This window comes from Stegodyphus dumicola, chromosome 5 (assembly GCF_044657685.1).
Source record: "Stegodyphus dumicola isolate Sdum_Otavi_A_Nest chromosome 5, ASM4465768v1".
NCBI classification, from domain to species: Eukaryota; Metazoa; Arthropoda; class Arachnida; order Araneae; family Eresidae; genus Stegodyphus; species Stegodyphus dumicola.
Window position 1 is genome coordinate 56,913,272 of NC_140772.1, and position 25,307 is coordinate 56,938,578.

General features: G+C 32.3%; 1 protein-coding gene across 1 annotated transcript in view; it reads left to right on the forward strand.

Annotated features, from left to right (window-relative positions):
• LOC118188008 (katanin p60 ATPase-containing subunit A-like 2) overlaps window positions 1–16,939 on the forward strand; it is a 102,536-nt gene extending 85,597 nt beyond the window's left edge. Inside the window, exons 13-15 of the mRNA XM_085817809.1 lie at window positions 1,777–1,942; window positions 11,902–12,004; window positions 16,617–16,939. Coding sequence (XP_085673935.1) covers window positions 1,777–1,942; window positions 11,902–12,004; window positions 16,617–16,756 — 409 coding nt within the window. The 3' untranslated portion in view covers window positions 16,757–16,939. The remainder of the gene's footprint in view (window positions 1–1,776; window positions 1,943–11,901; window positions 12,005–16,616) is intronic.
• Window positions 16,940–25,307: the final 8,368 nt, after the last annotated feature.

The following is a 25,307-nucleotide window of genomic DNA, read 5'->3' on the forward strand; positions in this document are numbered from 1 at the left end:
CTCCCATTTGAGTGTCACACCTTGCTTTGGCTTCTCTGACTCGCATCTCTCAACGCTTCCCTGTTTCGATCTTCAGCTAACTGTAGTTAACAGTGCGGGCTTCCGAGGCTCCTGTAGAACTACAAATGGAGTTAATTGATTTAGGGGAAGATAGTATCATCAAATCCCTTTTTAACGCTAAAAAAGATTCCATAGAAATCTGGAAAAATGCTGTTGAATATCCATGCCTTCGAGAACATGCTCGCCGTTTACTTTCCTGCTTCGGAAGTACCTACTGTTGCGAGACAACATTTTCTCTCATGTCAAAAATAAAAACAAATTTAAGAACGCAAATTACAGATGCACATTTAGAGGATCAATTAAAGCTGTGTGTTACGAAGCTTGATCCAAATATACAATTACTGTCAAACAAAAAACAAAGCCAAATAAGTCACTATCTTAGTGAATAAAAAATATTTTTTATTGTATTTTTTATAATATTTTTATATTATTTTATATGTATATTATATTTAAAATTTTGTAGCATTATATTTTATTTTTTTCTATATAATGCAATAAATTGTTAAATCTATAGAAAAACTATAATAATTTCACAAAAGTCACTTTCTTAGGTCAATCAGCTTATGCGGCCTCTCTTATTGCTGCCTAATTTAAATGTAGCCTCTAATGGTAAAAAGGTTCCCCACCTCTGTCCTATACCATAATGGCGCGGCCCCATGCTTCACAGTCGGCAAGAGGCAGTCAGGATGAAACGCTTCTTTGGGCGTTCTCCAGACATAAAAGCATCCGGTCGTCTGAAATAGGGTGAATGACGATTCATCTGACCATATTACCTGTTGCCACTGGTGTGGGGACCAGCCTTTGTGATTTCTGCACAATTAGCGTCACTTGAAAGCATTAGTTGTTCTCACCAAGGGTTTACGAATTGCCACTCGGCCATAAATGTTTACAGCATGAAGTTCCCTTTTGACAGTTTTTGTTGAAGCGGAGTCCTGGAGATGACTTTTCATTTCGGATGTTATCTCAGATTACGATTGCTTGTGCTTTCGGGCTACTATGTGCTTCGAAACCCGTCTATCCCTATCAGCCAGCTTTTACTTTCGACCACTATTGTGCTTTGAAGACGTCGTCTTACCCTCTTTCATGCACGCTGTCATAACGGCTGATACCCTACTCCTTGTACACCTCACAAGGTTTGCTGTTTCCATAACTGATGCTCCACTTAAACGCGCTCCAACTATCATTCCTCTTTGGAACTCTGACAGGTCTGACATGTCAACTTCTCACAGGCAGTTCGATCGAAGCATGCAACGCAGGTGACTGCTTTTGAGAGACTGATACCTTCCTCTTCATGCTCAACTAGGTGTCAGACTTCTGTTGCAGGTGGCGTAGCTGTACTGCAGGTGGGAAATACATCATACTTTTTCACAGGTGTTTGCATTATTTTGTCCTCCATCTGTATATGGCACAATACATGCATGTTTACATGCTTCTATTCAACATTAAGGCAACTACAGCAGTTATTTATTGTACCACCATTTCACATATGAAATCGATTTTCTCATATATACTTTAACCTGGGACCTTGAAACATTTATCAAATAAATATGTTACTTAAACTGCTTTGCATACATTTCATTCATCTATGCTGATATTTTCTTGGTGTTAGGATTTCATTTTCTGTCACTGTATTTACTGCTTGATTTCTGTTATTGAAGTTTAATATAATATTAATGAAAAAGAATTCATTAATTCATTGCATTTTTTTTTCCCCAGGGAACTGGATTGTGCTCTAATAAGAAGAATGGAAAAGCGTATTCTTATTTCACAACCTGATGCTGAAAATAGAACTCTTTTATTTAAGAAATTCTTACCACCATGCCTTGATATTGCTAAAAATGTGAAAATGCAGATAAATTTAAATTATGAGGAACTTTCAAAAGTATGTGTAGTTTAGCGGTTGTCTTTTTTTGTATTAAAAGATGTTGAATATAAATCATACATTCAAGGAATTATTATTTTTATGTGTATAAAATTCAGAAAAGTAATAGATATCCATTAATGTTTTTAAAATGTTTAAGTAATTTGTACTTTTTTTTAATGAATAGGTATCTATTATGTGTGTAAGAGAGAGAGTTTACTTTAATTTGCAGTAGCTCCTTAACTTTTCATTTTTATTTCTTTATTTCCCCTTTCTGTCCTGATAATAGTAATTGCTTATAATAGATCACTTTGAACTGGGTCATTAAAAAATTATCCATGTCACATGATTCTTGTGTGGTTATCATTTTAAATGTTGAGAGTTTAAGATTGAATGACCAATTAAAATAAAGGAGCCAAAACCACTTAATTCTGAATTGATATGTCTTCTTGAACATGTTGCATTCACTTTCTGCTTCTGTGTTTTTCTAAACTGCTGTTGCTGCTTTTCTTACTGCAACATTTTAAAAAATGTAAAAATTCATTCAAGAATGAACATGTTTAGCATCAGTTTATCAATTAATCATGCCTTTTCCATTTGTAATATGGATCAACCTATTGATAGAAATTTCCTCATGATATCATTCTTCCCAAAGTGTATGTCTTTTAAATGAATCATCATAATAAGTTATTTACGTAACATAGATTGTGTGACATATTCTGTATAAGAAAAAAAAAGGGGGATGAAATCTTAATGCAGATATAAGAAGTCTAATTGTAAGCTTGCTAAAATTGCTTGTGTGTATGTGGGAGCACATGCAAAAGAGAGAGATTATAAAAGAAAACTACTAGCTTTATTTTGCCTACATCTCCGTCCTGTCTGAATCATCTCAAAATTAGTCTATCATGCCTTATGTAATCATAGCAGTGCTGATATTTTTTCTCCAAAATTGCTTTATCCAGCATAAAATTATGAATTCATAAAGACCAAATTCAATACAAACTTTTTGAAGTAAATTTTGTGCAAAACAAATTACAATTTTACACAATACTTGTTCCTTTGTAGTTAACACATTATTAAGTTTCTTATACTTAAGGTTACAAATGTTATCCAAATTTTGATGATCTTCAATTTCTTTTAATGATAATAAATTAGTTTGTACACATGAATGTTGGCAAATAGGATTTCTTGTTAATGTATCGGCTTCAACTTTAGTAGAACCATTTTTATATCGTACGTTGAAATCATATATACATAATCATAAAGACCATTGAAATAATCTACTTGTAGGATGTTTTATATTCTTAACCTTTAAAAGACGGGGCAGTTTGGAAAGGTTTCACTTAAAAGGACAGGAAATCCAAATGCATTTCCACCCCCCTTTTAGCTGCCATTGTAAAGGGAAACTACTACTCTTTTGCAACTTTTCCTGTAGGTCGCCTTTGGGGGTTGCTTTTGTTAATTTTCAGATAAGAGACTAGGGAATAATATAAAAGAATTTGTTGAATTTGTTCTCTTTTCTGCTGTTTCTTTTCCCTAAACTAGGGAAACATATTATGGTGAGATTTGGTAGCTAAATAATTGTCGTATGTTGGAATATTAACTTTTGACATTGCATCATAATGAAAATACGCCGTAGCAGCAAATGCACGCCTATAATCAGTTCATAGTTTATTCAGTTTTTATTTGTTTTCAAACTGAATTTAGAATTACATGTACTAATTAACATTTTTAATTTATACTCGAAAATGATGTTTAACTATTTGTTTCTCATATAAATCGGCAGTTCGCTTTTATTTGTTTCCAAGCATTGTGTAACAACTTATATTTATATATCAAACAAATCCCATTGTATTTTTCTTATATTAGTTTCGTTTACCTTTTTCATTAGTATTCTTATTCAGTTTTAATTTATTGATTTTCCCCCATTGTATCGTAAGTTATTTCATCTTTCAACTACATTATTGTTCATTGATCTTTCTTGCAGTTTTGTGATAAAAGCTTTTTTTATCCTTTAACTTTTTTTTTTTTTTTTAAATTGTTTTCCTTTACTTTAAAAACAGATTTTATTGATTATATTTTCATTGCATTGTACTCCATTGCATTTTGTATGTTTCAAAAAGCAATATTAAATACAAAAATTAGAATAAAAAGGGGAAATATAAAGAAAAAATACATTTTTAATGATACTGAAAAGTTGGTGAAATTAATACTAATGTAACATTGATAGGATTTCACTGCTGAGGGAAACAAAAGGGAACTTACGAAACCCCATAGTTGGGAGGCGCGAAGGTCATCTCACATAAGTGGCAAGGGAGGTTATTCGGACAATGACTATCTCCGCAACCTGAAGGGTAGGAGGGAAGGGAAGTTGCTGGCCGATATTTCGGCCACAGTTGAGACACTGCAGCTCTGGCCGATTCTTAGGCCACCCGTCTTTTAAAGGTTCCAAACTGCAGCAGCATGTACAGTACAGTAAAGTAATTTCAATGCAAATGATATCCATGCTATAGTAATAAAACTTATCTATAGCATATACCAGGGATGGGCAAACTTTTTCGGTCGCGGGCCACAAATCGATAAAAAAAAGTTTGGCGGGCCAACATAAATTTTTCTAAAATTTTAAAAACAATATACAAGTATTACAATTTAAATATGTTAACAAGATGAATGAAATTGCGATTTAATTTTTAAAAGTTCCTTATATTGAACTTCGAAGTGAGATGTACTGATTCTAAGGAACGAGGCTAAATGCTCATCAGTCTGTCTACTTCTGAAATAATTCTTTTCCAAGGTTTATACTTTAAACACTTGTTCACATATATAAGATGAAGCAAGCATAGCACTGATTTTCTGGGCGTGAGATATTAAATTTGGGAAACTTACGTTCGATAATGATTTGTAAAACTCTAACTTTGGCATATTTAGAAACAACTGCTTGAGATGATTGTTAGATTGTTAATCTTCTTATAAATATTTTGTCAGCCAAATAATTTTTTACAAAGACTTTCTGCATTTTGTTTGCTTTCATATTCTTCGTAACTGGAATTCTTATGCTTAGGTGTGAAATGATGGGAAATGTTATATTCCTTGAAGACTGCTTCAGCTTCATTGCACGAGACACACTGGTTTATCTTTTACAACTGTAAAAAATATTTCCAGGTCCATTCATCATTAAAAGCACGGCACTCTGAATCAACTTTACGTTTATTAGTAGCCATTTCGGGGTTTAAATATTTTACGAATAACCCAAACAAGCACTAGCTACGCTATACTTTTAATAATTTCACCACTATTCACAATGATGCTATATGTCCGCAATCTTTCCATATGCAATGAATAACATTGGATCTCGCGCCAAAAGAAAAGGCCGCTGGCTGGAGCTTAAAATGCGCAGTCTGCCACATGTGAAATCTAATTCACCTACACTAGATTCCCATATGTCTGCTCCCTGAGAAAGCGATAACGCTTGTTGGCGCCAATCTGCAGCTATAACTAACAAAGAACTTTCCACTTTTAACACTTTACCGATTGAAAGCTGTCTGTGCTTGCTATTTCCGTCAATTTATGTGTTGTAGAACAAAAATATAGAAAATAAAAAGATCATCAGTCTTTTGGGAAAGAAGAAAAAAATAATATTTAAACGAAGTAGAAAAGGAGATGAATATATAATATATAAATATGTATTTCTTTTAATTTGCCTCGGACCGGCAAATTAAAATTCTACCGGCGGGCCGGATAGAATCTTCAGGCGGGCCGGTTTTGGCCCGCGGGCTGTAGTTTGCCCATCCCTGGCATATACAATGGCTAAACATTCCAATGCAGTAATAGCATAATTTCTTTCTAAAGGTCTTTATTTTCAAGAATGAAAAGCTCTAGGGTGTTAATTACTATTTGGATGCTCTTATTTTAAAACTGCATTAACAGCTTCTGTAGATGCAGCTACAAATACATGGTAGGGATAATTTAGATTAAATAGTGTTAAAAAATGGGTCTAGAAATTAAAGCATCTTTTAAATTTTGAAAGGCTGTTTGACATTTAGTTGTCCTTTTATATGGAGTACCTCTTTTTGAGTAAATTTGTTAGAGGGGCTCTAAATTTGCATAATTTGGAATAAATTTATGAGATATGTATAATGTACAAAATATGAACTGCTAACTTTAATTTGACAGTGGTCCTTTTAATTCCTCATTTTAATTTGGGTTACATCTCCTTCCTATACTGATGAATCTAAAGTACGTCATCTCAATCAAAATTAATCTGGCATGCCATCTTCTGTAAGCATAGTAATGTGGATGTTATTAAAGTTTTTGACCTTATCTGCATTTATAATTTGGTTAAAGAACCATTAATTTCTTAATTTAAACATATAAAAGCAATATTAAAAACATTACATATAAATTATGAAATAGCATTAAAATTATTCAAGAAACTTATAATTTCAAAATTTTTTTTAAAGCAGATACTGAATAATCTTCTCGCACTTTTCTCTCTCTCTCTTTTATTTTTATTAGTCCAAAGGGGCAATTTGCCCAGAAGGGCTATTAATTTCATTTTGACATTTTGCTATAAATGGTAAATTACTTTTTAAATTGTTGCCACCAAGTATTATAGCCTTGTATTATATTTAAAGTAATTAAATAAGGAAGAATCTGCATAAATGTATGTATATTTCTCGCATTGTGATAAAATAACTGTACCTCGAGACATCAAATTTTGAATAACGTACATCTCCACACGAATATGGGCATCTGGAAGCCCAAATTTGGAATTTGTTTTATTATCTATTTCATATTTTGGAAAGCATTTATGAGTTTTTAATTAAGAAACTCAGTGATTTCCAAGCGAACAATGGCAACACTGTATGGGGGGGGGGGCATTTTTATGTCCAGCTCGCGAGACTGTGTATCGGAAATTCTAATGTCATGCTGTTTTAAATATTTTGTTATGCTGCTGTTGAATTCAATTTTATGGTTTAATTGCAGAGAACATAATATTTAATAAATACAGGTAACATACAAAACATAAAAAAAAATAGTAAGCCCTTTGGGTGTAATATAAAAATCTGAACGCTTTCAGGTTTTTTTTAATTTTTAGCCCTAAAGGGCTATTAATTTCGTTTTGGCATTTTACACTAAAAACTTAAAATGTCGATTCACTTTTCAAATTGTTGCCACAAAATATTATTGCCCTGTGTTATAGTTAAAGAAACTAAATAATGGAGAATCTGCATAAATATATGTATGTTTCTTGCATTGTGATAAAACAATGGTACCTAGAGCCATCAAATTTTGAATAATGTAATACTCCACCGAATATGGGCATCTGGAAGCCCTAATTTCGAATTTACTTTATTATCGATTTCATATTTTATAATACTTTAACGAATTTTTTATTAACAAACTTGACTATTTCAAAATGAGCAATGGCAACACTGTACGGAAAGAAAAACATTTTTATCTGCAATGTGCGAGACTGTGTATCGAAAATTCTAAAGATATGCTCATTTTAAAATTACTTTGGGATATTGCTGTTGAATATGTGTTTTATTTACATGATATAGTTGTTAAATAATTTTATGTTATAAGTGTGAAGAACATGATAGTTAATAAATAATGGTAACACACAAAACATTAAAAAAAAAAATGCTGCTTTAGGTTTAATGTAAAATCCGAAGACTTTCAGATTAAAAAAAATTTTTTAGTCCAAAGTGGCGATTTGCTCAGAAAGACTATTAATTTTGTTTTGGCATTTTGCGTCGATTCACTTTTTAAATTGTTTCTACCAAATATTAGAGCCCTCTGTTATATTTAAAGAAATTAAATTATGAAGAATCTGCATAAATGCAGATTTACCTTGACCTAATATGAAAGCACTTTTTCCTCCCCAAAGTGAATTAGTTTCAAGTTGCAGTCATAATGCCATATTTTGTTTCACTCTTTAGAGCTTTCAAACTTGTATGTACTTGCCACTGGGATCGAGACTGGTGAAAAATCCTGTCCTGACTAAATAAATTGTCTGCATGATTAAGAAATAGCTGAATGCATAAGATGACATTCACAGACAGATGTGGCTGAATTCAGCATAATTTTACTGCTGAAAGCAATTCTACAGATGCAATATTGATTCATACATAATATTGGGTGTGATATGCACCCCAAAATTTTCTATAGCATATCACATCCTTAGACAATGTACAAAAGAGAGTGGCATATGACACGTGCAGTCAAGGCAGGGTGAAAGTAGTTGTGTATTCAGAAAGTGTGAGATATATAGTCAAGAATTTCTTTAATGTGATCAGAGAAAAAATGTCTGCATTGTTAAGCTTAGATAAGATGCCATGGTAGATTAATTTTAAGATGATTCACTTTAGATTTTTTCAAGACAGGACAGGACATAACCAAATTAAAAAGGACTATTGCAAAATTTAAGTTAAGAGTTTTCTTACCATATTAAAGTTGGTAATTAGTAGTAAAGTGATATATATGAGGCGTATTCGGAAACTAAGTACCGTTTAAAAAAAAAAAAAATTAGTAAAACAATTTTTTCGAATCCAATTTTATTTTTACATAAAAATACATGTCTTAAACTATTTTTCAACATAGTTTCCACCAATGATCAAACACTTGTCATAGCGGGTGACCAGTTTTTGTATACCATCGTCAAAGAAACTTCCCACCAGTTTCGATAACCATGACTCCACAGCATTTTTCGTGTCATCGTCAGATCCAAAGCGCTTACCACCAAGCTCGCGTTTCATGTGCAGAAACAAGTGATAGTCGGACGGCGCCAAGTCCGTGCAAGAAATGTCCGCATGAGAAATGTCAGGGCACTACCAAGTCGCTTTGTTTTGTGAACATCAGTGAGCATTTTTGGAACCCATCGGGAACACAGTTTGCGATAATTCAAGCGGTCAGACACAATTTCAAACAAAACAGTACGTGAAATTTGTGGAAATGCCTCTGAAAGAGTTGTCATTGTGAAGCGTCTGTTCTCATGAATTGCTTCATCAACTTTCCTTACCAAATCATCGGTGAAAACAGAAGCCTCGGCGTGGACATTTCTTCAACCTGCATTAAACATTCTTACCCACTTTCTCACCATTCCATCACTTATCGCGTATTCGCCGTAAACTTCTGTCGCTTGACGATAAATTTCGGCCGGTTTAACATTCCTCGCGTTCAAAAATTTAATCACGGCACGAATCTCACAGTCAGCGGGAGAACTAATTATCTTAAACATTAGTGACCTGAACAGCAAACTGAAAACACAACATAGAGCAACCAAAATGGCAACAATTGAAAATCAGTGAACAAGAAAGACTAATTCAGAAGTCAAACAACAAAAATCAGCGTTAATTTACAAAATTTTCACAGGACTAGTTTCGATGGTTTTACCGAACCATCATCTTCAGCTGCAAAACCGCAAATGAACAAGATAGGAAATAATGTTTAGATAAGATAAGAAAGCCTGGACAAGAATAAGCAAGTGGCGCCATCTGTTGGCGAAACCAGAACTAAAACATAATTTCTCTAAAAGCCGAAGGCAAATTTGGATTGGAATTAGGATCGTTAACTAGAACAGAAAGATTTTTTTGAATGTGAAATGCCTCTAGAAAATCCAGTTCTCCAATGGAAGATGTTTTTTGAATAATTTTGGCAGCAGAAAAATTGAAAGTGTGATTTTTGGACCAACAATGTTGAGCAACAGAAGACTTCTGTGTTTTCTTTTTTCTAACATATGCTTCATGTTCCTTGACGCGAAATTTTAAGGCTTTCTTAGTTTGGCTAATGTAAATTAAGCCACACTGGCAAGGAATCTTATAAATACCCCAGGAATTCATATCCAGAATGGGGTTCTTGAGTATGGAACTCGGAATTTTATTGATGGGAGAATAAACTATCTGAAAGTTAAATTTCTGCAAAACATGTGCAATATGTTTTTACATTGGACAAAGTACTCAAAGAAATCACAAAGAAATTTTAATAACTTCATATTATTGCTATACCTTTCTTACTCCATTGAAACTTTTGAAGGAAAAATATGAGTATCAATTAGATTATGACCTTAATGACATAAATAAGGAGGAGTTCCTCACTAAAAGAGGTATACTTTGGAGTGTCATTATTGTTATTGCTTGAGAAGCAAAACAGAAATGTAGATGTATGATCACTTTCAATTTTTGCAGTTTATTAAAAAATATAGTCTGCAGAATGGAGTTCCAAATATTGTAGCACTACTACTGTGCATTTTCTTGATAATTGTTCTGAGTATTACTTTGTGTGAGAGTGAATTTTCTAACTAAAAATTGATTAAGAAGCTCTTAACACCTAAAAATGACTAACTTGTGTTTTAAAAGTTTCATTGAACTGTGTGCAGAGCAACAACTGTCTTTTGGCAAATAAGCTTTTGGAATTTCGTCCATGATTTCGCTAACAGAAAAAAAAGCTAAACAGCAGTTTAGACTTCAGGAATTTTATTTCTGAAATATATGAAAAAAACTTACTGAAATATGGCATTTGAAATGTATAAAACTGGAACATATCAGCTAATTTTCTGTTTCTGTTTCAGACATTTAAAAATATTTGTGTTTACTTGTTCGTTACCTAGGTGTAGAATACTATCTAGGTGTACTCGATTATTATCTAGGTACCTAATACTTGTTTATTCCATAAGTGTAGAATATTTTTTTTAACTGTGTTTCATATTGTATGAAAACTTAGAGAGATCCATAATGCTCTGTTAAGTTTTCAAAAGTTTACAGTAAAGTAATAAAAAATTTTAAAAAACAAATCCGAAAGTTTTCAGATTTTATATTGGGGGATGGGCTTTTTTTTTTTTTAACGTTTTGTGTGTTACCTTTATTAAATATTGTGTTTTTCACACTTAAACCATAAAATTCAATTCAGCAATATCACAAAATAATTTAAAAAGAGCATATCTTCAGAATTTCTGATACACAGTCTTGTGCACTGGAGATATTTTTTTTTTTTTTTTTCCATACAGTGTTGTCATTGTATGTTTTGAAATCATCGAGTTTCTTAATAAAAAATTCATGAATGCTTTACAAAACATAAAATGGGTAATAAAACAAATTCCAAATTTGGGCTTCTGGATGCCATCTTTGGGTAGAGAAATACGTTATTCAAAATTTGATGGCTGTAGGTACCGTTGTTTTATCATATTGCGAGAAACATACATACATACATTTATGAAGATTGTTCATTTATTTCTTTAAATATATATTTTTATATATGTTTACACAATAAATATATATCTCCATATCTTTAAATATATATTCTATCGCCCTGTAAAGAAAGAAAATATACTTTATAATATTTTTTTCCTTTGCAGGGCGATAATATTTGATGGCAACAATATGAAAAGTGAAAAGCCATTTATATTTAAATACTACAAAATGCCAAAACGAAATTAATAGCCCTTCAAGGCTAACACCCTTTGTGCTAATAAAGGAAAAAAGTGCATATATTTACAGATATTGGAGAATATATAGTGTAGATTTAGCCACTAAGCGACAGGATAATGTAAGCATTGTATATACTGGTGAACACAAAGCTCATTGCATTATAAAATTTGTTTGATGGAAGTTTGTTGTGATAGTTCAATAGATTCCAAATGAAATATCAAACAAAAGTACCTATAGGTAAGACAGTTTTTACAAAGTGCAAAAGCTCACAGCCTAGCTGCTTGTACAGTGCAAAACCAATAGGGTCACCAGAATTGTCAGCTCAAATCAAAGTCTGCCGGATCACCTAGGATGCAAATAGCAAACACTTGCAAAGTACGTTCAAAATGGGGAGGGTGCTTTATTATGGTTTCAGGACTCTTAAATTTTCAAAACTTGAAGATGGTATTAAGAATCATCTTGTATATTTATGCTATTCTGAATATATCATAATTTATTTTGTAGATTTAACATATACTATTCATGTGGTAATTTCTTTTCTTTTTTCCCAAGGCTACAAATTGTTATTCTGCTGCAGACATTGAACTTATCTGTAAAGAAGCAAAAATGAACTGTATACGTCAAGCATTTAAAGCTCTAGAGAACAGTAAAGATGGTGCTTTTTCAATTTCTTATTCTAACATGATATTTTTTAATTTTGCACTGTTTCGCTATATAACATTAAATCTTTATTTTATATATTTAATATATTTCTTTATTTATTTAATATATTTCTTTATTTATTTAATATATTTCTTTATTTATTGTATTATTATTAGCCCGAAAGAGCTATTAGTCTCAAAACACGATTTTGTATTTCACTTTTCTTTCATGTTTGTTGCCATTTGGCAAAATGCATGATATTTATATTTAAAATTTAATCTGTCTGTTATTCATTGACAAACTAAGCTATTTAAAAGCAATAGACGCTGTTTTTAAGAAAATTAGTGTTCCTGCCGAAGATAGCTCCAAATTAGTTAATGAAACTTAACTTCAGTAAGTGGACTGTAAAATTAACAATAACAAATTTATTTTAACAAAAACAACATTATTGAATACTAGCACACGCATGTGCTTATAGTTACCTATGTAACCTAGCTAAAAGCGAGCAACCATATGCTCTTACATCAAGTCAGAAATCATACATACTGATAAGGCAAAAATGAAATAACTTTAGGGTTATACTAAAGCCAAACTCTGCTTGGCGTAAAACAATGCTGCCAAGCAATACTCTTTCAGACACCGAACAATTAGTATTACTTTTTAATCTGATTCATTTAAATATAAATGTTAAATATTTTTGTAGAATTACATTATGTATTTTTTCACTTAAAGAAATATAATGTTCCCATGTTAGAGTAATGTAAATTTGCCTATAAAATCTTTTACTATTCCACTTGGGCCATCTCTGTTGATAATCTCTCCTGATAAACCATATTATACTTTAAAAGAGTTCATGTGGGTGACCTAAAAGTCTAAATCCTTTCACATTTTTTATTTTTAGCCCAGAAGGGCTATTAATTTAGTTTTTGGCATTTTGCGTTGATTCACTATAAATGGCGAATCACTTTTTAAATTGTTGCCACCAGATATTAGAGTCTAGTATTATATTTAAAGAAATGAAATAATGAAGAATCTGCATAAATGTATGTATGTTTCTCTCATTGTGATAAAACAACAGTACCTGCAGCCGTCAAATTTTGAATCACATACGTCTCCACCCGAATATGGGCATCTGGAAGCCCAAATCTGGAATTTGTCTTATTATCTATTTCATATCTTGTAAAGCATTTATGAGTTTTTGATTAAGAAACTCAATCATTTTAAAGCAAGCAATGACAACACTGTACGGGGGGACAATTTTATGTCCAGCATGCGATACTGTGTATCAGAAATTCTAAAGGTATCATCTTTTAAATATTTTTTTATATTGCTGTTGAATTGAATTTTATGGTTTAAGTGCAAAAAACATGATATTTAATAAATAAAAGTAAGACACAAAACGTTAAAAAAACGCCCCTTTAGGCATAATATAAAATCTGAAAGCTTTCGAAATTTTTTTATTTTATTTATTATTGTAAAATTATTCTTAAATATTGCAAGATATTTTTTATTTTTGTCTTGTGGTTTTGTTACATTTAGTCCGCATTCTTTATAACCTTCTTTCAGCAATACAGAAAAACTCATTGTAATGAGGGATTGTTATAATGAAAATGACTGTAGTATAGTCTCATCCTGTGCAATATTGTTCACTTTTAAAGTATAATATGGTTTATCAGGATAATAACTTTAAAAGAGTTCATATGGGTGACCTTTAAAGGCTGAACCCTTTTACATTTTTTATTTTTAGCCCAAAGGGGCAATTTGCCCAGAAGGGCTATTAATTTAGTTTTTGGCATTTTGTGTTTTTATCATATGACCTTTGTTGAAATAAAATGCATTAAATAAAGGGGGGAAAATACCCTTACTTGCATTGCAGTAAATAATGTACTTGGTTTGCAGAGGGGAAATTCTAATCATTTAACATTTTTAATTATTCATGCTGAGTGTGATGATTCCAGTTAATCTGGATATCTGGAGTCCTGTACTTTTTTTATGTTGATAATACAGTACAATGTTCAAAATACAGATGTCCAGTAACCGTAATGATATTCACACAGTGTAGTAACAGAGAATACAATGCTAAAGAAAAAGTAAGTATGCCTTAAATCAATTTTTCTCCTGATTGGCTGAAATTTCTATTATTCGGAAATATCACTATATACAATAGTACTGAATAATCTTGCATGTTGTTTTGTATTAAAAACTTGTATTTAAAACTTTTCATTTTTGACCCTTGAATGGTTTAGGGGATATGCATGAAATCTAAATACCCATGTTTGTTTGAAGTGGAATATCAGCAGGGCTGTATTAACCATTAAGCTAAATAAGTACATGCTTAGGCCATCAAAGAAAACGGGCATCGTAAAAATTTCTCATTGCCGTTCTTTTAATATAATGTATGGGACAGCTAAACCAAGACCTGGAGAAAGGCATTATACTTACTGTAAATATATGTGGGGATACCAAAGGTCTTTCAGGTGTTTAGGGTCTCTAAAGGCCTTAATCTCGTCTGAATGTCAGCATAGCTGGAAGGAAGGAAGAAAGAATTAGAGTGATGAACTTAAGTTCAGTATTGCAGATTGTGCTATTTCTTAATTTTTTGATTTGATCCAGCTTGTTAATTTTGCTCTTTCCTTGAAAATGCTCATCCATCATTTAGTCAATGCATATTAAAATTTTGCACACCTTTAAAAGCAATTATAAAGCACTATATTTAAAATCAATACAACAGTAAGACCATCTAGAAATTCTTGAAATGTTTTGATATAAAATCTGCTGTGTGAAGCATTGCAAGATCATGAGAGGATATGTCTGTATATTTCTTTAAAAATGTGTGGCATAATTATAGCCAACTATCATATTTCATGATGATGATAATAGGTGCAAATCTGAAACTTTTTGAATATCACTAGTAAAAAATGAAATTTTCAGGTTAATGGAATATGGGAAGAAATGCTAAATGAAAATGATATAACTGAAGGCTTCCATTGTGATGACAATATTCATGTTCTTAATTAATTAACAGACAACAAGAACTGTAGTATGATCTGAAATCCATAAAACATCACCATTTCAGCTTCAAATCATATTTTAATTTAATTGTTATTCAAACCCAGTCTTTCTTTTTGCAGAATAACTCCTTCTTGGAGAAATATGACAACTGCTTGTCCATCTGTTGGCAAATCCCAAATCATTAAAATCCATTTCAGTTTTAAAAAAAAAGAAAAAAAATAATAATGTCAACTATGATTACACAAGAAGCATGGTTATGTCGAGAAAGAAACCAAAGTGAAGCCTGACAACAAAGAAATATGCAACAAATAAAGCATAAAGTGGTATGGCTGTAATGGAAAACAACCGTGAAATTTTATTATTAGTAGAATATGTGAGGAAATACAAAATGAAGACACTATAACTGAAGTCCTTATTGCCATGACTGTGCCCAATCATGACTCAGTTAACAGATACTGAAAAACTGGAGTATGATTTTTAAATCCAGAAAATATTGTCACCAATAGTGAATAAAGTAATAAAGAGGTTGATGGAATAGAAAAATTTTAGTTGCCTATTTAGTAGGATTCTCAGTCTGGCAGTTACTGGGCTTGAACAATGGAATTTTGTAACTGAATAAGAATTTGTGTCTGTATAAAATTAATGTAAAGTGGTGAAATCTCCTAGACAATTTTGTTGAAAGACTTATTTAATCAAGCAAAATAAAGGTTGACCTCTCATTGGAGTAGGTTCTGGCAACCATTGTTCCATATAATATGGACAAGACCAACAACAAATTACTACAACAACAAACAAGGTTAATATTGAGCTATTATTATCATCATTATTATTATTACTATTATTATTATTGTTAGAGATGGTGGTGTAGTTGTTCTTTTTCCCGAAAAGATATAAATACTTCATTATGTCACTCTTTCATATTTTTATAATTTCTACATGCCATTTACTAGATTTAAATCAATGATGTAAAATTCTGAAGCTTGGAACCGCCAAAATCCTGAAGATTTTAAATCTTGAACTGTGTTTTATATTACACTGTGCATGATTTATCATTTAAAATTTATAACATTATTTGCATCACATGAATACCATGTTTTGTATAGCATATAATATTATATGTATCTGCTGTAAGTTTTCAAATGTATTCTCTAAAGATGTATGGTGGTAGTACTGCATAAACTTTATTAAAATTAATAAATGTTATTTATATGAAATTGGCAGTTTTGAGTAAATAATACTTCTGATGTCAGTCTAATAATAAAAGACATTTCTAATAACCTATGAAATAGTCGCTGAGCATTCTACAATGGCAGGCATTTCTCAAAGCATCACTGCATCATATTAAAAGATTATGTAATAATACTTTCAAATATTTTCTTGAACTTATTATTTTCAGGTATTAAAAATTAAAAAATTATTTTTCTAAACTTAATGCTTTGTGATGTAAGTATAAAAATAGGCAATTGAAATTAGTAGCATGTTCTTTATTATTATTTTAAGATTGTTATATAAAAACTGTATTTTTTATATTTCACATGTTATTATATTGTATAATAAATTAGTTATGTTTTAATACATATTTGTTTCATTGAAAGTATAAATTTTACTTTTAGGCAAAATTCCTTCAGGAAGAATTTTCATTGAGCCTCTAAAAATTTCTGATGTCTTCCTTGCTATAAAAAGAACGAAACCAGCTACATCAGAGTTATTAGAAAAATACATGAAATGGAGAGATGAGCATGGGTCTGAGTGAAAATTAGTGTAATGAAATATTATGTTCAAAAGTGGCATTTGTTTATATTCAATTATTTACTGATAAAATTGTTTTTATCAAGCTTTCCTATAAAATATAAGAAAAATTTTACGTTAAATTAAAATTTGTTGAAATATTATAACTGTGTCATTATTTTAATAAAAGATCTTGATTATTATTATATGATACCTCTTGTTTTATACTAATGTTTCTGAATAATTCATTAGAAATGAAATACGAGTACAAATGAACTTTTGTTTAAATTTGTCATAGGATTGCATAATCAGACTATTAGTGTTGTATTCTGTTTTCATTTATTTGCATTGACATTTTAGTGTAGTTGCATGCACTTTTCAGTCATACAGTGTTTTAATTTTGTAGATTTCTCTAGCTGCAGCTTAAATATTTATTTATTAAGTTTCTTACTTACATTTTGCAAACAAATTACCTAAAAAGAAAAGGGATGAAAAAGATTAAATTCTTTAAAAAAATTCGATAAATTTTAAAGTAATGTCTGTGATGTTCAAATTAAGTTTAACTTACTTTGTGTTTGTCAATGGTCAAACTCATCAAACTGAGCATTAGTTTAAATGCATAAAGGAATGAGCCGGTCAGCTTGAAATGATAATAGAAATAATTTTAATTGAATCCTAGGACTGCATTAAGGAAATTGCTTACAATTTATTCAAATACTTTTCATGAGATACTGAAAGCTCACCATCTATTCTGAAAAATTGAAAATGCTTATTTACCTGTAATATGATATCTGAAAAAACTCCTTTTGCAGTTAAAGAAAATAAGATTATTTTGATATTTACGTATTGGCTGGTAGGGACATTTTAAGACTTCTTGAGGCCCTGGGCCCCTAAGCAAAAGTAAGCCCCACCTGCTTCCCTTTTATTTCATTAAATGTAAGGTTTAATAAAAACAATTTATAATAAAATGAAGTTTTCTTAGAAATTTTGTTTTCTACATTTTAAATTTGCAAAATCATTAATTATCTCTTCAAAATCAACTGTTAATCATATTTCATTTTCAGTACTCGTCAAACTTAAATTATTCAAACAAAATTGAATCATACAGTTTCTCAATTCATTTTTGACCAGTTTGAATTTTGAAAGTTAATGCTTACGACTCGCATTAATAATCATCATCGACAAGAAAATTCTTATTAATATTTCAGTATTAGTGAATACTGTGAATAGTATTTCATTATACATGTATGTATAGAGTGTGTTGATACCAATCCCAATATCCTCATCCAACAACTATTCTTCATCTTCACCCGCATTTGTAAACTTGTATTTCTTATGAATCTTCCTTTTTCCATGGCTTCTCTTTGGTTTTCCTTCAGTTTTTTCCACCATCAATGATTAGATATGACTTGAAATGTTGACATTCCAAATTCAGTTCTTCTCCATGAACATTGTTATAAAAAAATTTGATATTTTCTCACATGCTGTTTTAATTTTGCTCTCATCCAAGTTGCAGATATTTTCAAAGAAACCAAAACAGTTCAAATACTTCCATGTATTTTTACTGCATTTTTGTGTGTTGTAAATTAGACAGGCAGTCTAATTGTCAGTCAACATTGTAACCAATGTTAGTTGGTTGGCATGAATGGCATCTGGGGTAAAATCAACAGTGACAGAGTAATACTTAGCTTTCTAGTATTTCAGTGATGATAGTTGCCAGGACTTTTGATGCCATAACTTCTAGAAATGCTGTACGTTTTGATATTTTCATCCAAAAATGGATCAAACTTACTTAGGAGTTCCAAAATACCTAAATGTTTTCCATTTTTCACTGAACCAATAGTTTCATTTTCTCCTCTGAAAGGCAGTGTTCTTGATGCTAAGAACTTTATAACAGCACTTCTTTCCAGTAATTCCAACACGTTCATCATTGAATTGTATGATAATTTGGCTATCTACATGATTAGATAATTGTAAATGACTGTCGTAGCTCATCATACATTTTCTGTGTTTAGGTGAGTTTTCATGTTGTGAGGTACTTCCAGTCATTGAATCTGTTAGTGTTGAATGCAGAACTGGTAGATGAAAACAATTTACATATGAAAAATTATACTTTTCTTTGTGATGGAGAATATATTAGCCATACATGGTCTACAGCCTCACCATTACATAACTCTTTATTGATCAGCAAGTTTATTGATCAACAAGGTATCTTGTTTTAGTTTTATCATTTCGTTTGTTGTGTATATACATGCTGATTTTTCAGAATTGTTATGTTTGTTAGAACAAACTGTCACAACCTAGTATGACTGTAAATTCTTGTCGATATATGAAGGTCACAACCCTGGATCTATACTTTCAAGAAAAATATTTGAAACATCCTTAACCTCAGCAGTTATTGTAATTATGTAAGTAAGTCATATTGTTTCTTCTTGAATATGTAAATAGTTGTTTTCTCAATGTCCCTGTCCTTCAACATCAAATGTATTGTGGGATATAATTGTAGAAGTAATAGATGCAGAATTTCTATTAATAAAAAAATAATTCGGGTCATCTTCGGTAATTTATTAATAGATTTCTTTTTCATCGATTTTTTTACGTTTTGCAGCTCCATTTTCAAAACATTTCATTCTGACATGTCCTGAATCTGGAATAATTAAAATAATGTTGAAAGTAATTGTGATGGTTTAAATTACGTACTTACAATGTACCTTGTTCTTACCTACAGATTTTCAGTAGATAATATTATAGGCTGTCAAATACTAACCCATATTAAATGTGCATCACTCATATTCTTACAAACCTTGGCACAAACTGACTTTGCTGACTGCCACTTTTCAACTAAATGAGTAATGATGGTGTATGGCAGTGGAACTAGGCCTAGATGTAGGTGACAAATGACATAATAATGCAGTCTTGCCACTGTTGCCAATTTAGCATATATTTGGAATTTTCTAACTTTTTGGATAAAATGCCAAGTATAACATTTGCTGATTAAAATTATTCACATCATGATCATCATCTGAGTCAAGAACAAGACAAGGCCTCTCTGAGGTGAGGTCCTGGGCCCGGACCTAATTGGCCCGTGCTTTAAAATGCTCTTGTTAACTAGGTACAAATGATTTGTGTCTAGCAGCATTGGTGCAATCCAAAAGTCACAAATATAGTTACTCTGTTGATAATGTAAACAAAATAGTACCTGCAGTGTCAAAATGCAGCATATTGCTACTTAATAATTGTGTTAAAATCATCAAAGATGAGCTTGAAATGTCAGATTGAGTGCTATATATGCTTGTAATTTCTGTTTCACTATTAAAAAAACATACAAAGAGAAAAACTGAAATTTAAAAGGTTATAATACTGGTCAGATTCTAATCTATCATTCAACTACTTACCATTAAAAAAGTCTTTTATTAAAAAATATCTTGTTAAAAAAATTTATCTAATTTTTATCTTTAGTTTCTACTAACCAATAACATGACGGGTGTCAACATGTAGGCTACGGATGCAATATTGCACAATAAATTGCCAAGGAACATATTTTTCTTTTTAAATTGTTCAAGATGTTGAGCAATCACAGACTAATTAAAAGATCATTTGCTTTGTTAAATAGTAGTTATGTAAGAAAGCAAATGAATCAGATAATGCAGCACTTGAAAAATACTATCCAAGTCTCGTGGAGAATAAATATGACAACATGGTAATACAATAAATATAACAAAATCATTCTACTAAGAACATTTTTTACATCAAAGTTAAACTGGGCAACAACGGTACTTAACATTTGGTCACCTATGAACTATTAAGTTGATAATCAAAAGGAATCTACCTGTGAATCACTTTTGTGCTGCAAGGTAGTAAATTGGTAAAAATTATTAAAATAAATTTAAAACCAATAATAATTGTCAAGGCCACTGGCCATCAGTGACCTGTGGATTTTTTAGAAATTTTTAGTACAATATTTTAATTTAGCTTTTATAAAATGAGTAGAATTTTACTGTTATGAAATTAATTCATATAAATTATCACTATTAATGGGTTTTGATTATGTAGAGTAGGGCTACCAATATTTTTCATTTTATAGTATCCATTGTTTTCTATAGGCACTGTTACAGTTTACCAGTGCACATAAAAAATATATAATAATCTAAAGATGCAAATAAATTGATAGCCATGCAGATGATTGTACTTTTCATGTGAGATGAAATCTTTCCTCATGTTAAAAGAGATATGAACAAATTAAATAAATTAATTATAAAGAAAATAGATGAGCATAAGAGCGATACATGAAAGGAAAATATTCAGAACCTTAGTCCGAATGATGGCACTCTCTGGACATTCATGCGAAACTTGAAAAGGCGTACATGCAATGATAAAGACAAATCGATATATAAATAATAATAAAAACAAATCGGTGGACCATTAAGAGGAGCAGTTCAGACCTAACAGGATGCCCAGGGACATGAATTTTGTCTATGAGGCATGCTACTTTGTTAGGCATTGGCTTAATGCCCACGCTGCTGAGAGATACATGGCCACTGCTACTGCCAGTGATATCAAAGAAATCACAAAGAAGCTTAAAGTCAAAAAGCCCCCTGGCATAAACGGTATTAATAATCACGCACTTAGAAATCTGCCCTGCAATGTTGTGACACAATTCACGAGCATTAATGCGTGTCTTAGTCAATGCTATTTTCCCACAAAGTGGAAAATCGCAAAAGTTATTTTATTGCCTAAGCTCGGCAAGGATAGCACTAAGCCAGATGGGTACAGACCCATTAGCTTGCTTCCATTACTAGGAAAGATCTTTGAGAGAATAATCTACAGCAGATTGAAGAACTATATTGAATTACTGCCTCCGGAACAATTTGGTTTCCGGGAAAAGCTTTCAACTACAAAGCAGCTGGTTCGGCTCATTGAGTTTTGTGCGGATGCACTCCACAAGAAACAAAATGTCGCCTTACTCTTGCTAGACATGGCGAAGGCATTCGACCGCATCTGGCATGAGGGGCTTATTTATGAACTTATAAATCTCCCTATGGATAGAGAGCTGATTCAGCTAATTATGTCTTTCATCACTAATAGGAAATTCACTGTGGCTATTGGAAAGGACTTCTCCAGTTTATGCACCATGAATACAGACGTCCCACAAGGGTCCATTTTAGGGCCCATCCTGTATTTATTTTATGTTCATGACTTCCCTAGGGCTCACAATGACAGAAATCACTTTCTTGGGATGATACGGTATTAGCCTTAAAGGCCGCAAACGCACACCATGCAATCAAGAAGTTACAGGAGCTTCTGCCAAAGGTAGAAAAGTGGTGTATGACGGGGAGGATTGCTAGCAAGTCGCAATTATTAATGATAAGGAGGGAAAATACACAGTTGAATATTAATAGCTACCTCTTCTTATTCTCTGAAGAGATTCCAGTCAGTAAGGCGAAATATTTAGGAGTAATGCTAAATGAAAGATTAAAACGGGGAGATCATATTACAGAGGTCAGAAGAAATGTTTTCTCTGTTGTAAATAGTCTCATCCCTATATTGGGCAATTATTCTAGCTTAGACCTCAGGAAAAAGTGGCTAGTATATGTCACGGCAATTAGGCCGTTGATGACTTATGTGTCGCTGGCCTGGTGCACGGCTACCAAGGAGGATATAAAAAGACTTCAAATTATGCAAAACAGGCTTAAGGCTTATCACTCACGCACACTTTTTGTGAGCAATGCTACACTGCACTGTGATTTAAAACTGGACACTCTAGAAGAGCACCTGAATAAGATTAATAGAAAATTCTTCACGGAAGCTCTGAACCGTGACCATATGAGTAATTTTGATATCTTTACCTACGAAATATTGAATGAGGACTCCAAACTACGTCCACTTGAGGCCCACCTTATCAGGGACCCGAACTTTTCCACCTAGTGCCCACTTGTAAATAATGTACATAGTGTGTTTATTAGCATTCTTAATTTTGTATCTTACTCATTTATTGTACTGTGTATTTCTTAATTTCACTAGTTTTATTCAGATCTGTTACTCTCATTTTATGACTCCCACTTAGTCACGCCTTTACTGGGCCTGTTACTTGTTAGTGAGCTCTTGCGTTGCTGGTCTTCCTTTATCCGTCTTTGCTCCTCCTTACGGCGGACATTATGTGAAGATAGTTCTATGTTTTTGCGCCTATCTGGCATAAAGAAGATTGAGCCAGATAAACTACTGATCTCAGTGGTATTCTGGCTATAAGTTATCAGTCAGTCAGTCAGTCAGAAGCCTACTGAAAGGAGCTCCCCACGGATGTTGAAAAGCTCTTATCTTGCTTTTTCGGACTGCTCATCAGGAACAATGGAAATCCTGTTCTTGTAGTAGCAAGTGGCGGATGTCAAAGATTTAAAAAGCACTTTTGTGTACGCCATGAAATTCGAGCTAGCCCAGCAAACAACCCATAGATACTGCCACCCAATCTTAGCTGCTCATGTCCAAGAACCAGTGGATCATGTGATTGCTCGTCTAGACGATTTAACTTGGCAATCACCTTAAAGAGGAATATGAGTGGAAACACGCTGACCCTAAAGTGCGGGAACTACGGTGGTGAATGAAGGAACTGCAGAACACCCCAGGTCGCGGAATTTGAGAGCGTTTCCGAGCAAGGAGGCAGAAAACAAATTAATGGCATTCTCGCAGAGCGGAGGTTGCCAGATATTGAGAAGCTCTATTTTAAAGCATTTCATATATCTGCAATGAGTGGTGGCGATAATGAACTCTTCATTATGAGACATATAAATGAAGTTCCTTGCAATCTGACCATCGATACAGGAGCCGATGTTGGCATCATCTAAAAAGTTTGGCTCAACAATTGGAAGGTAACTCATCTGGCGCCGCCTTGTGTTACCCTCCTTGCGTCCGGTGCCAAATCGACATCAATGAAAAGATAGACGTTAACATCACGTTTCAAAGTGCCACTTACAATCACACTGCATATGTGGCTAAACTTACAAGCCCTTGCATACTCGGATTAGACTTTCTAAGAAAATATAAAATCGCCTTGTACTTTTAAACTTTCGCACCGACCGTCACGCATAAAGCTGGCAAGAAACGCACTTATTTCCCGGCTGGAGTGCCAGAGCCTTTTCTTGTTCATATCCGGACCCTGAATGCTTTATATGTAGCATTCACGTTCAGTGAGCAACGGCGTACTTTTGTAGCTTATTAAGAGGCGACATCTTCGTGTGAAATAATATTTGATAAGGGTTAATCCTGTGGATCGTTCAGGCAGATGAAAAACAATAAGATTCTGAAATGCCCTACAAAATTAATTTAAGATAAAATGTATATTTTTCTGTAGATCAGGTATCCAAAGAAATTGCCACGAGATTTCAACAGCTACTGATACGCACACTGATACCATTTTTATTCCTTCAAAATTTGAAAGTTGCGTGTATCACCTAAATTATGATCTTGGTTACATTAAGCCTTCGGGTTTCCAAAATTAAGAAATTCTTTCTTTACAAATATGCGCGATAACTGTCAGTCGTAAGCGGCGTTCATTTGCACCCATCGCGATGCGTAACTGGAATGGAAGCTGAGCTCATTGAGGATCATTAAAAGCTTAATAAGAAAGAAATCCTTGGTAAGGAGAAAAGTATTTAAAAGTTTTATTACCGTTATTATTGCTAAAGAAAACTAATCAGGAATGTGAAAGGGCGGTTCTGTTGACGTTTTGCTATTTATTTTAAAATACAGTTCTTCGGACCAAAGTTCCAAATAATGTAATACTGCTGGTAACTTTTCTCAGCTTTCACTTTAAGTATTTCTTGTTGTGATAAGAGTTTTTTACGGATCACGGGTTATAAAAAAGTTTATACTGCCTGTGATATATATATATGTAATAATAAAATTCCATAGTCAAGAATACACTTAAAATTCTAACTGTATGTTCTTTTCTTTTTTAATGGCGACGGTCTCTTATTTGAAAGTACGTGGAATTAAATCCACAGCCCTGTAGTCAAGTTGTTTTTCCCGCTTTTTCTACACGTGCAGTTATAGAATGTTCTGAAAATATTTAAAGCGAACTGGATTGGCTGACGTCATTTCTTGGAAGCTCCGCCTTTCCAGAGGCTATAAAAGGACTCGCAAAGGAATATCGGGGGCCTTTTCTTAAATGTCACGATGCAGTAAATTTCATACAAACAGTTATTAGTAATTCTTTTTATTTACTCCGGATATCTGATTTTGTAACTGCTATTTCTCCTGAATAACAATAAATGGATCCTGTTTTTTTTTTTTTTTTTTTTTTTAAACTTATCGTCTGATAATTTAAGCTACGACTAAAGCTGGTACATCACATATATATATATATTTTAACGTTAGAATAATAAAAATATCAACTTCAATATCTGATTTATCATTTAAGTTTCATTTTTTACGGAGACGATTGTTTAAAGGAAATTATCAATGTTTTTCTGTTTTCAGAAAGACTGGTTATTTTCTGAGGTGGTCGTCTTAAAGATATCATACAAGAAGGTTGACTGTAATATGATTGAGCTATATTTTTATTCTACCACTCCTATCACGTT